This window comes from Notamacropus eugenii, chromosome 3 (genome assembly GCF_028372415.1).
Source record: "Notamacropus eugenii isolate mMacEug1 chromosome 3, mMacEug1.pri_v2, whole genome shotgun sequence".
NCBI classification, from domain to species: Eukaryota; Metazoa; Chordata; class Mammalia; order Diprotodontia; family Macropodidae; genus Notamacropus; species Notamacropus eugenii.
In genome coordinates, this window is record NC_092874.1 from 106272574 (window position 1) to 106286427 (window position 13854).

The window sequence follows — 13854 nt, forward strand, 5'->3', positions numbered from 1 at the left end:
GCTAAAAGTGAAAGCATTACTTTACTACATTGTCCAAAGCATTCTTGATGTCTCAAATGAGCACACCCACACCTGCACCCACACCCGCACCCCTAAACAACTCAGTTCTGGACTTTCTTCATAGAGAAATACAAATATATGTGTGTATCTGTGTATATACACACACAGATACACACATACATGTATGCATATGTATAAAAATGTACATACACACATAGCTTTCTGTTATCTGGAAATTGTGCGTATTATTATGTGTGTAAATGTGCAGATTTTACATGTATAATTATATATACATGTAATATACATATATTAATTATATCAAAAACCATTATATTATTTTATGTATATATTCTTTAATTGTGTCTTTATATTTAGTATTCTATTTTTATTTATTGATGTATTTTATTTTATACTTTATATAGGTATAAATATACATATACATACACACATACACAAACATATACATATTTCTATGTATATGTTTCTATTATACATTTATATTTATATATAAATTCCCAGACGACAAAAATGTATGATAGCTGATAGAGAAGCGGCAGAGATGAAATAAAAAAATATCTTTGACAAGGTGGAACACTGGGGCAATGGAAGGGAATTAATATGAATTTATGTAATGGTGTTCATTCAGATTTTCCAAAAACTAATTGAAGAAATATAGCATGGGAGAAACTTAGTTTAAATGCATTCATTTGAAAAAGGAATGAGAGTTTAGTTGACTAGATATCACATGAGCCAATGGTGTGATTTAGTTACTAAATAAGTATTAGCCTTCATTGATCTAAGCATAGTATCCGGAAGAAGTCAAAGTCCTATTTCAAACTGCTATTCAGAACACATCAGGAGTACTATATCATTTTCTATGCACCACATTCAAAAAAGAGCCCTACAAACAAGATGTGTGTGTTTGTGTGTGTGTATGAGTGTAATATATACTTATACACACATACATATGTGTGATATACTTCTTGACATTTGCTGGGGTTTTTATCTTGTTGGCTTTTGGTTTCGGTTTTGGTTTTTTGCTTTACCAGGGGATAGGGGTGCTTTATTTTATTCATTCATTTATTCATTTTTTTTAATAAATTTTATTTATTTTCCAACAATAATGACCTTGAAATTTATTTAGTGAAACATTGAGAAAACAGGAGTGGAGATAAAAATAATTAAATAGATTGAGGAGCAAGGAAGAAAGGTACATATTTTTTTTTTTAACAGGAAAACAGAGACACACACAGAAACGTAAGGAGAGACAAAAAAGACAGAGATGAGATACAGAGATTTCCAAAATGGCCACGAGAATTACAGAAGGAAGCCAGAGATGCCTCATGTATATCTATATCAAGGAATAGGCATATTTTCCTAAAACAATGACATAGTTTGGATATCAACATAGATGACAGAGGTGTAGATATAAAAAGAGAGAGATAGTTTATAGATGTAGATAGATTTACAGATAAATCCCTCATTAAGATAGTTTTCTGCATAGAAAGATTTTATCCTGTGCCACTCCACTTAAGTTTTCACTGGAACCTATGTTTAGAGAATTGAGAAGATGGGCATAGGACTTGTATATTTATTTCCAAATGATCCCTATTGACCCCTCACTTCTTTTCTTATTTATTGTGTTTCCTTGTCTCAAGCCCAAATAACTCCCTGGATTGCAACTTTCTAGGACGTGTTTTTTTCCCATCCTTTTCTTCCATGCCCCTCTGTGCTCAGTTTTGTTGTAAGTAGTTGAAAAAAGGGTAAACAGATGTTTGCTATTTTGGAGAAAGAAGGATGTAAGATCCTCCTATGTTTTGCTGATGTTTGCTTGAGCCCTCTCTGCTTAGAAGTGAAGAACCAACACACAAAATCTACAGTATTTAAATTGTCTCTTTAAATTAGCAATGACAGACAGTGCAACTGCCATGCTGGTGACTGAACTCCTCAGAACCTAATTAACATCCATTGTGATGTAATGTCAGTTACACTTAAGAAGAGTCAGAAAGAAAGACTCTGTCTTATCAAGCACAGAAGAAATCCGTGCTACGTAAAATCAACAGAATTTTAACAACATTCTGGGATTGCTTTCTAACAATTTCAAAGTTGCGATTGCAAAAATGATAGAAAAGATCACAGATAGTCTTACTCCCTGCTAACCCTGCTCCCCCAAAGGTGATGGAATAGACTCCAGAAGTGATAGATCCCTATGCCTCCCTGCGCACATATTCTGGTGGATAGAGGAGCAACACATGTAATATTCTTCCTTTCTTTTGTCTTTTCTTTCTGGAATCTATTTCTATCCTGTTTTCAGGAACATTTATATGTCTATGTATTTATAGATTATTGTTAATGATTATATCTTCAATATATAGAATTTGCAATCTGCATGTTCCTTTTGAGCTAGAATTTCCCCCAAATCTTCCTTAAGTCTCTGTCTCTCTCTGTCTCTGTCTCTTTCTCTCTGTGTGTGTGTGTGTGTGTGTGTGTGTGTGTGTGTGTGTGTGTGTGTGTTGTATTAGATGATCTCCAAGAAAGCTGACTGAAAAAAACCAAATTAGTAGTAAAAAGTTTCTTGGAAACAATAGATCAGAACTAGGAAAATGACATAACCATGAGGTATATTTTTCTCCAGTCTACCCTAATTCAAGACATTAATCTTCAACAGGCATGGATTTACTAAACTGATTAGAATATTTGTATTGTCTACTTCAGCCAAAGCAGTGTCTAGCACACAAAAACCAATTCTCATTCTCCACCTGTCCTAATATTTATCAGTGCCTTCTTTCTATCTCTGAATGTATATGTAAGCTTATGATACTGTCACATTCATTGCACATAGTCGATCAATACACATTTATTGAGCACCTACTATGTGCCAGTATCTGGGCTAAGCAGTGGAGATACAAAAAGAGGCAAAAGACAGTCCTGCCCTCAAGTAGCTCCTAGTCAGATGGCTATGGAAATGATTGGCAACTACCAAAACCTGAAAAAAAGATGGTCTTCACTACTCAAATGGTAAGTACTCCAACCAGAAAATAAGTACACCAGCTATCTCAACAGGTATGTATCTAGTGGAGAAGAAAGTCTTGCTTGAGTACATTGGGGGAAAAAATGCTTTCATGGTCATTCAGCATTATTTATTTTGATCTCTTCTAACTGAGCACCTTTTCATTACTAATTTGGTTTTCTGATAGATTTACTTCTTAGGAAGAGACCACATTTGGAGTAAACACAAGATTTCATCTTGTCTCAGGAACTGTATTGCTAATTATAAGTTAATAAAGACTCTTTCATGTTTAAAAATCAGTCCCTTTTAAGTTTTGCTTAGCATGACTACTTCTCCCATAGTAACCTGGAATAGTGTAGTAAAATAGAATTTCTGAGCCTACAACATGAAAATGAAAACACTATATGTTTTGTAACCCAACTTGGACATTTCCACAGGTGAGGTGTAACCTGAGGAACTGTTGCTTCCTTGATTAACGTTTTGTTTTCCATTTCACTTGCTTCCTGTGCTGGAGTCTAGGGAAGTTGGTGCACACAAAGCATGTAACTTTACCATATTATGTGTAACTGAGCTGCTGGCACACAGATATGTGGCTGTGTCCTCCATTTGGAGGGACTCGATGTAAAGATACAAGTGAGAATTTTTTGGAGATTCTGATCTGAAGTGATCAGAAATGGTAGCCTTCTCAATAAGTGCTTTATTATTGAATAAAAACATCATCTGAAGTCCCATCCTAGGGGTCTGTTGAAACCAGTACAGTATCATGGTCCATATACTGCTCACATCTCAGGTTTGCTTTGTGTGCAATCCTTATGATCTTGTGCCACGGGGTCTGGGTGATTCCAGCATCCAAGGGGACTGTGGAGAAAAAAATGAAAAAAAAGGGGATATTGATCGTGAGAATTAGTCTGAAATTAAAAGTGCAATGGAAAAACTAGGAATGGAAATGGGAAATCATCCTCAATGCCCAAACAGCTCCACCTGGACCCAGAAGACAAAAGGTCACACAGCAGAGGAATCTAGTGCTCACAGTGGTCATGGGAGAGTAGTACTCTCTCCTGAACACAGGACTCTAGACTCTAGAACAGAATGAGAACCAAGGACTCTGAGGTTGTGCCGACCCCTAGGAGGAATAAATCCATGATGTCACAAATAACCAGTTCCAAAAATACCAGGGTCTTCTTAGTTGAGAGGCTGGTCTGCACTGTGTGCAGGGGAGCAAAAATATTTTCCCAGGCCACTGCTACACACAGAAACTGTTTCCCCCCTCAGAAAGATGTGATCTTTGTGTTGAGACAGTCATATTTACATTTGCTTTCCAGTGCTTTGCCTAGAGCAGTCATCCTCTCAAACTTTGGCCATCAGCTCAGAACAGGGTCACAAATTAGTTTTATCTCTCCCCTCTTACCTTTAACATTAAGGTTGTCCCCACCCCTTGGTGGAGTAGGTTAGTGATATCACAGTCTTGATCATCACCAAAAAAAGTAGGGTCACCTAAGTTACCTTTCCTGAGGGCAGAGGAACAGAACCTTTTCCTAGACCACAGACACACCCAGAGACTTTTGTCTCCCTGACAAAAGGATGGTCTTTTTAGAAATTTTGTCAACTTAGTAACCAACCATGATTCCAGAAAACTCAAGATACTCTCCTGACAGGGAAGTGATAGGCTCAGGGTACAGACTGAGACATTATTTGTTCTACATATGGGAATTTGTTTTGTTTGACTATTCATATTTCTCTTTGCTTGAGAAATATTTCTTAATGATCACCTATCCTTCATAAACCCTAATTCTAGAATTGTCCACTCTAATTTTTTATTTACTATAGGGTCTTTATAGATCTAGCACTGCACTGGCAGGAGACCACCCTGACCAGCTAACCCAAATATTCCAATCTCCTCAACAAATCTGTTTCTGGTGAAAAAAAAATGCCTTGGACTAGTACCACTGGAGAAAAATACCCCTCATCTTCTAGCAGCTTGCTTTGTTCTGATCTATTTTCATCAAGTATCATTTCACTACTAATTTGGTTTTCTGGTAAGCCTTTCTTTATGGTAGAAGATTATGCTGACAAGGCCTAGCATTAGTGAATTACTGAGAATGCTACTATTTCCAATTAAGAGCAAACAATAAATATATACTCCAACAGGAGTATGCATTTCACTTTAGAAGTTATATTTCACAGTAATAATAAATAAAATATATTTATTCACTTTCTTGCTTATAAAACCATACCTTGTCATTTTGGTTAGTGTGTACTTTCCCCAGACCCAAATTGTGCTTGAGTTGGTTCATAGATTGAATTCCTGAGCCTCCAAAGATGAGAATGAAAACACCAGATTTGAGGAGCACAGTTGAGTTAAGGAAGAACTGTTGTATTTCACTTGACCAAAGTCTTGTGGGGCACTGAAATTGCACTCACCTCTTGGTGGAGTAAGTCAGTGATCTCACAGTTTTAACCATCTCTAAAAACAGTAGGGTATCACATGCACTGAAACTGACCTATACTGAAAGGCAGAGGAATAAAAACTTTTCCTAGACCGCAGACACATCCAGAGACATTTGTCTCCTTCACAAAGGAATGGTCTTATCAACTTATTATTAAACCATGATTCCAAAGGACTCATGCAGAAGCATACTACTCATGTCCTGACAGAGTAGTGATGGATTTGAGGGTACAGACTGAGGCATTTATTTTTGGACATGGCCAATGTGGGAATTTATATTGTTTGATTACTCATATTGCAATTTTTTTTTATTTTTCCCAAAAGAGTTTGTTGAAGGGGCAGGGAAGTAAGAAGGAGAGGAAATAAAATCTTATTAATTGAAAATTAAATTAAATTTTTAAAAATAAAGGATGCTTTTTTAAAAAGTCATCACAATATATTTGTGTGAGATGATGTGGGGTGCTGTGTGTGTGTGTGTGTGTGTGTGTGTGTGTGCATTGTGGGGGACAATCATCTATTTGGCCATTTTTCTGGACCCTTTAAGGAGAGAAATATCAGTTCTTCCCTTTCCCCTTTATCTTTAATATCTTAATTAAATTATCCCTCCTCGGGGAAGCCCTACTAAATGATTACACATCCTTCATAAGCCCTAAATCTCCCACTGTCCCCACACTATCTTTGAATTCTCTTCAGTTTGTAGCAGGTCATCTTGTGTTCATCATTGTCCTGGTGGGGAGTGTACTCTGACCAGCCAACTCTAGTCTCAGTTGTCTCAATATCTGATGGAGAACTATGTCTTGGATTAGTACAATTGGGAAAATATAACTCATTGTTGCCATGTAGTTCTCTTTGCTATTTTTTTTTTTACCAAATAACTAAATTACTAATTAGATTTTCTGAAGGCTTCCTTTCCAGGAGATTAAAGCGAGAGTCAAAAAGAGCTTTCATCTCACCTCAGCAGTTATATTTCTAAGTTAATAAAGTCATTTTCTAGCTTTCTAGTCAGTCCTTTTTGAGTTTGGGCAGTGTGACTACTTTTCCGAGAAACTGATCCCCCCTGGGCAAGTTGACAATATTCAGTTCTACAGGTTGCAATGATCATGAGAATGCTCATACCCAGCTCCACTAAGGTTCTTCCAGGAAATGAGGCTGGACCTGAATTGAGACTCTTCTTGTCTCCTAGACCAACATTTCATGCCTCATCTTTCTTCCTACTACTTCCTGTGCTGGGAACTGGGGAGGTTTGTGCACAGAGAGCAGGTGATTTCACAGTGCTGTGCCTACACTGCTGGCACAGAGATATGTGGCTGTGTCCTCTAACTTTAAAGCTTCAATGTGAAGACGCAAGAGAGAATTTTCTGTAGAGTTTGGCCTGAAGCGATCGGAAATAGTAGCTTTCTCAACAAGCATTTTATTATTGAAGTAAAACATCATCTGAAGTCCCATCTTGGAGTCCTGTCGATACCAGTACAGAGCATTCTGAACCAAATTCTGCTTGCATATCAGATTTGCATTCTGTCCAATCCCTGTGATTAGATGCTGCGGGATCTGAATGACTCCAGCATCCAAGAGGACTACGGGAAAAGATAAAAGAGAAGCCAGTACACAAATCTTGAGAGTTAGTCTGTTATTAAAAACACAATATAAAAGCTGGGAGCTAAACTCTAGGACAGGCAGGATTATGTTATTCCCAAAGTTTAAGCCTTACTTGTCCCCAGGAGACAACAGGTCACACAATAGAGAAATCTTGTGCTCATGCTGGGTGTCAAGGGAGATTTGGAGATTCTCCTCAGCATCAATTTTTTCTCTAAAATGTGCTAAGAGAGGAGCTGGGTCACTGAAGTTACAGCCATCCCTAGGCAAACTGTGACATTGCAGTTTTGACCAAATTTAAAAGCACCAGGATGTCTCAAGTTGAAATGTTGGTCTGCAGTGGGTACCGAAAAGCAGAGACCTTTCCTCAGGTCAGACGCACTCCTAAGGACTGCTGCCTCCCACTGAAAGGCATGGTCTTATGGTTAGTCAAGCCATTGAAAAGAGAGAGAGAATTTTGAGCTTTACATTAATCAATATATAGTCATCTTTATATATTTTCCATTAACCCAAACAGGGGCTAACATCTAGCTTCATTCTCCTTTCTTACCTTTGAGAACTCACTTAAATTCTCTTTCTGCTAGGAAGCATTAATCAAATAGTTCAAATGTTCTATGAATCTTAAATCTATCAATTACTGTAGATATGCTTTCAACTATTTTTCTTCTTTTGAAAATTATATTGATATCTTTTGTTTTTACATCACAGACTTTTTTGAATATACTCTCTCCCTTCTCTCCTACCCAACAAGTCTTATTCACAAGGGAAAAAAGAAAGGGAAAAAAAAGTAACATATTATCCAATTACAGCAGTATACTGATTTTTATAAAACCATATTCCCTCAACACTAAAATGAAAGGAAAGGAGAGATTTATTTTCTTCTTCAGAGCCAAATATGGATATTATAATTACATGACATACTTTTTCTATATTATTGCAATATATATATATACATATATATGTACTACAACTCTATATACAACTATCTGTACAAATATATGTGTATATATATGTATATATATATATAGATATGTATATATAAAATGGTCTTGTTTCTATTTGCTTCACTCTGCATCAGTTCACACAGATCTTCCTATGTTTCTGAGTTCCTCATAGCCATTTTTTCTTCTGGTGAAATATTATTTTGTTACATTCATTTACACAACTTCTTTAGTCATTTCCCAGTTTATGGGGTCCCAGTTGAAGTAGTTCCTCGTTATTCATTGCCACAAAAACAAAAGTTGATATAAACAGTTTTAGTATACATGGAACTTTTCTTTCCTGACTTCCCTGGGAGATATGCCTAATGGTGAGATTTCTGCATGCAAGAGAATGAACTACTTAGTCACATTTTTCAGCATATATCTAAGTTAATTTTCAGATTGAATGGAACACCCAGCATCATATCAGTGTGCTAGTGTTTCCACATCACTTCCAACATTGACTATTTCCATCCTTTGTCACCTTTGTCATTTTGTGAGGGAATGAAGTGATCTCAGAATGGTTTTGTTTAAATTATAAGTGATTTGAAGCAGCCTTTCATTTTTGTTGTTAGATTACAATAGTTTTGAGGATTATGTTTATTTCCTTTGACTACTTATTTATAGCCCTTGATTTTACATATTTGTGTTAATGCCCTAAGCATTTTGGATATCAAACCCTTGTCAGAGATATCTGATACAGATTCTTTCCCATTTGGTGGTTTCTCTTCTCATCCTAATTGCATTGATTTTGTTTGTTCAAATGCTTTTCAGTATTATGAAATAAAATTCATTTGTTTTGTTTATTTTACCTTTACTGTCTTCCCCCTCCTCATTATTGTCATAGATGCTTCCGTTCACTTTCATCCATTTTTTAAGAAAAAATAGTATTCCATATTGAGGTCAAGTGTACATTTAAAACTTAGAGGATGTGCTAGATGTTAATCTAAAACTTCTTTTAAGCTAAACTGCATTTTTTTCAGTCATTATTTTCAGATAGTTTTTCCCAAAACTTTTCATGATCTTGAACTTACTGTACTATGGACAATTGAATTCAATTGTTTTTGAGTCTGATGTATCTAGCCAGTTCCTTGTGTATGTCTATATATACATATATACACATATATGCATATATATAATATATATCCATGCAATTATATTTATTTTCCTTTATTTCTATAAAGTACATACAGTCTTATTGTACTGAGAGAGTCTTAATAGATTGACTCCCAAATAATTTGTGATTGATGAAGTCATTTTAAATGAGCTTTCTCTTTCTGTCATTTGTCTCCCTTTTTTATGGCTATATTGAAATGCTAATGCCTTTTGTAGATCTATTTTTTATCCTGCCAAATTGCTAAAGTTATTATCTCAGTAAGTTTCTTTGCTGGTTTTCTAGTATAATTCCTAATTTTACTTTCCAGAGTGGTTGTACTAATTCAGAGTTCCACCTCCTGTAGTATATATGTCACCCCTTTATTCTTTGTTCCTTTGCTTCAGCCTCAGATGGAGAGATATGTCTTCTCCTTGGCAAGGTCAACCCTTCTCCTATAGTCTTAATCTAATCCCCTCCTATTTACTCTGAAAACTTCCCATCTCTATCATTCTTTTTTATCTTCAGTCTCTTTTTATCCACTGGTTCCTTCCTAGATACTTACAATCATGTCCACGTCTTCTTCATTCTTTAAAAAAAATTCTTCAATTTATTCCACCATTCCCCCACACTATTGAACTATCTTTTCATCCCTTTTACAAAATACTAGGAAGGGTACTCTATCCCTTACTGACTCTATTTCTTCACCTCCCACTCTTAATATCTACTTTCTGACCTCACAATGAAACTGAAATATATCTACAGATCTGAATACAGCCTTTATCAGCACAGGAACCAATGAGAAGTGTAAGGTATAGTTTTCGGTTTGCTTGTTTATTTATTTGGTTTTTTTTTCATGCGGTGGAAGGAAGGACTGAAAGAGTATGAGAGTCAGGAGTCTTACAACGTGGGGAGGTGGGGGAGGCGTAAAGGGGAACCCTGTTAACTTTCAAGTTCCATGAAGAAAAAGGAGTTCAGGGTGTGGGCCCAAATACAAGTGGTTATCAGCTGATTTCAAGTGAAGAATGCTGCTATCCCAAATTGAATATGATTGTAAATAGTTAAAAACTGTTTGACTCTCTGATCCTCTTAAGGAGTTATCTGGATAAAGCTTCCTTTTTATGTGTCTCTGCCTGCCTCACTGCTCTGGAGGACCTAGAGAATTACATCTATTCTCCTTGCTCTTCCTCATCTACTGCCTCACTGATGGATGGAGAACTGGTACTTCTGCTCTTAGTAATTGTTGGCTCAAATTGTTTATTTCCTTTTGTAACAGGTTTTGTCTTCAGATGAGGTTAAGCTGATTTTTATTTTATTCTGAAGAAATGTCTACCATGAGAGAATTGATAAGATTACGGTAGTGTGGGGGGAACAAAAGACAATGTATATTAACTTCTTTCTTGGGTGAAACAAAGGGGAAGGAGGTGGCTTCCCCCCACCAAAAAAAAATATCACACACACACTCAAACACTCACACACGATCTCTGATATTAAATTCACTAGTTTTTTCTACTTGTTTGGGTTTTTTTGTTTTTGTTTTGTGATTTTCGTTTCTTGGTTTGTTTGTTCTTTTTCTGGAAGCTCTCACATATAGCTTCCCTGAGCAAATGTCACAGGTTGTTATTTAATATGCTCTGTCTTTGCCCTCCATAACTCTACTACTTATAGCTCAACTCAACTTCCCACCCACTAATAGTGATCATTTGTCACTGCTCTCTCTCTGACTTTTCTAATTCTGTGGTTTTTTTCCCATACTCCTCAGTCTCCATTATCTGCCAATAATTTCCTTCCTCAGGGGACCAGCCCTCTGATATTCAGCACAATGAAGAATACTTGGTGTAGGTTTCTGGCACAAAAAATATGGACCTATTATCCAGAGTATCTCTGTTCCTCCTTAATAGACAGATAGACAGACAGCTAGACAGCTAGCTAGCTAGCTAGATATTTCTCTCTGGCCTCAGGCTGCAGACCCAAAGGTAATTGAAGGGCTTTAGGAACTCTCCTTGCACCTTGCAGGGTGGTTCTGCATCCACAAAAGCCCATAGCCTATTAACCCCCATTCTCACACTTCACAAATGTTCATAGATATCTATCTAGGTATTCAGCTGAGAAGACAATCTTCCTTCTAGTTCTAGGTATGGTGGAGTCTTCAAACAGGAAATTATGATGTACTTCTCTCATCTATTCTCTTGCAGATTTTGCAGGCATTGGGAGATTTGGATGGCTTTCCCTTAGCTCTGATTTGGCTTTATCATAAGATGCTTCAGGAAGATTAAAATGAATGGGAGACTTGTATTGTTCTTGGGGAGCATCCAAAACCCAACAAGGGGCCAAATGGAATGCTTCTTCAAGCTGAACTTGCTCTCATAGAGTGAGAAAGTGGTGGAAGTCTAATACTTTGGGACAAATGGAAAGCATGAATGGTACTTTGCTAGCAGTGCATCAAATCTTTACATAGAGTGTGGTAGAGAAGTCCTCTGGTCCTTGACCCCCCAAAATGAACTCAAGGAATATCCTTACATCTCTGAGAGAAAATACCCATTCTTTGAGGTTGAATGATCACTGACAGAAGATAGGGGATTAGTACGATGGAATCTCTAAACAAAGGATTGAGATAGACTTTGGTCCCTGAGAGCCATAAACAAAGATGGTGGGCTCCATTAGCTAAGAGCTGAGAATAACTGCAGGGAAAAGGACATGAGTGATGGAGGATCATGGCTCTAAGAGATACCATGGGAACATTTGTAGGAGGCATGTACTGTAGAAGAAGTAGAGTGAGAGTTCTAACTTTCTGAATACTGTGATTTGTAGGGGACTTTGTAGTATGGTTGTTCAGTGCTCAGCATTCTTTTCTCCACGGGTCCATTTTTTTCCATTGTCGTTTAAATAAATGTATTCATTCTTAAAGCTTTTGAACCAGGAATGTACCCAGTGATTTGGTGAAAACACACTAATTTGTATAAGACTGAAGATTGTGTGGGTAGCTCAACAAACCAGAATAGAGCCCCCTAAAGAAACCTGTGCCCGTTTTCTCAGCAGCCTCTAACTTAAGGGCTACATAAGCATACATAAAGCTTTCTAAGACCCCAAAATATCAAATAATTTCATGTAAAATATGTAATACCACTTTTATTGTGAATAAAGAAATTATCAGTAAAATCTAGTTTTAATAGAATATCAAGGCTTCATTGGCATGTGTCATGCTAGAAAAACAAGGCAGTTCTGGGTGCCAGGAGGTCACAAATTATTCAACAAATATGTCTACAGGACACCTATTTTGTGCATGGCTCTTCATGCTGCTATATTCAAGACTTTCCGTGGCAATGCATAGGTCCTACGTGGAAAACAAAAAGGTGTAAGGCTTGGCATCAGCACTAATACATCCTGCAAGCTATTTAAGAGGAGAAGTGGTGAGGGGGGAGGGACTTCGAAGTTTACTTCATCCCTGACATCCATAAAGCCAAAGAACAAGTTTAAGAAACAACACAGGATGTCACAAAGCCATATATGGTATAAGGCCAAATGAGTGATGTTAGCCATCAGTACTATGGGAATTAAAGGGAGGAAAATATCCCTGGGACCTGAGGTGATCAGAGAAGAGTTTTTTAGAGCAATAGGGCCTAAGCTGATTGTGTTGGTGTACGCCTATAATATCAGTTACCTGGAAAGATGAGACTGGAGAATCACTGGAGTTCTTAGGTGCAGTGGGGCTAAGCCAACTGTGTGTCTACATTAAGTCTAGCATCAACACAGTAAACCCCAAGAGAGGAGAGCAACTAGACTTCCCAAGGAGGAGCAAACTGGACAAAGTAGGAAATGGAACAGGTCAATGTGTTCATGTTACTGAGTAGTCACTAATGGGTCTGTGAATAATCCTTGTACATCCAGCCTGAGCAAGATGGGAAGACCCAATCCTAAAAAAAAAGGGGGTAGGGAGGATGGAATCAAAGTGTTACCATAGAGAATTTTAAGTTTTAGAAGAGCAGGGAAAAGATCAATTTGAGAGGCAAAACATCAAAGTAGTGAGTTATAGATGTGTGTATGTGTATGTGTATGTAGTGTTCACGGAAGAGTGAGTCAACTAGCCTGTTAGGTATGAAGGAAGGATAATGTGCGTGCGTGTGTGTGTGTGTGTGTGTGTGTGTGTGTGTGTGTGTATGACTTCCCTAAGAAAATAAAAATCCTTTTATAAAAAGAACTGTAATCATAAGCCCGAGGCTACGATGTGGGGCTTAGCCATAATCTGCTTGACTCCCTCCTCCTCATTTTATAAAATAGGAAAACTATAACCTGAAAACGTTAAGTGACATCCCAAACATTATCATGCTGTATTAAACTTCGATGTGAACCCATCTCCCTTGCCTCTAACTCTTTCACTTTCTCATGTAACATAATATTGTCATACCCAACTGTATCTAATATGTTAACAGGAAAAGCTATATCCTATAATATGCACAGAGATATGTCTATATATGTAAGTAGAGATCATATCCTAACAGTAATATAGTTATATAGCTATATAATAGATATTAATACGCTAATGCATATATATATACACACACAGAGTAGATATGTATATATACTATACACACAGATAAAACTATATAGAAGATGCTGATAAATCTATAAAATTATACAACTTACATGTCATTATACAGCTATATCTACATGACAGATACATCTATGTATCTAAGTACACTATGTACAGATATACGCACAAATGTATCTATGA

General features: G+C 36.8%; 1 gene segment (V, D, J or C); it reads right to left on the reverse strand.

Annotated features, from left to right (window-relative positions):
- Positions 1–6722: 6722 nt before the first annotated feature.
- Positions 6723–11998, reverse strand: LOC140531873 (T cell receptor beta variable 3-1-like). The segment is given in 2 exon segments: positions 6723–7030; positions 11911–11998. Coding segments are annotated over 2 exon segments (396 nt in total).
- Between the last annotated feature and the right edge of the window lie 1856 nt (positions 11999–13854).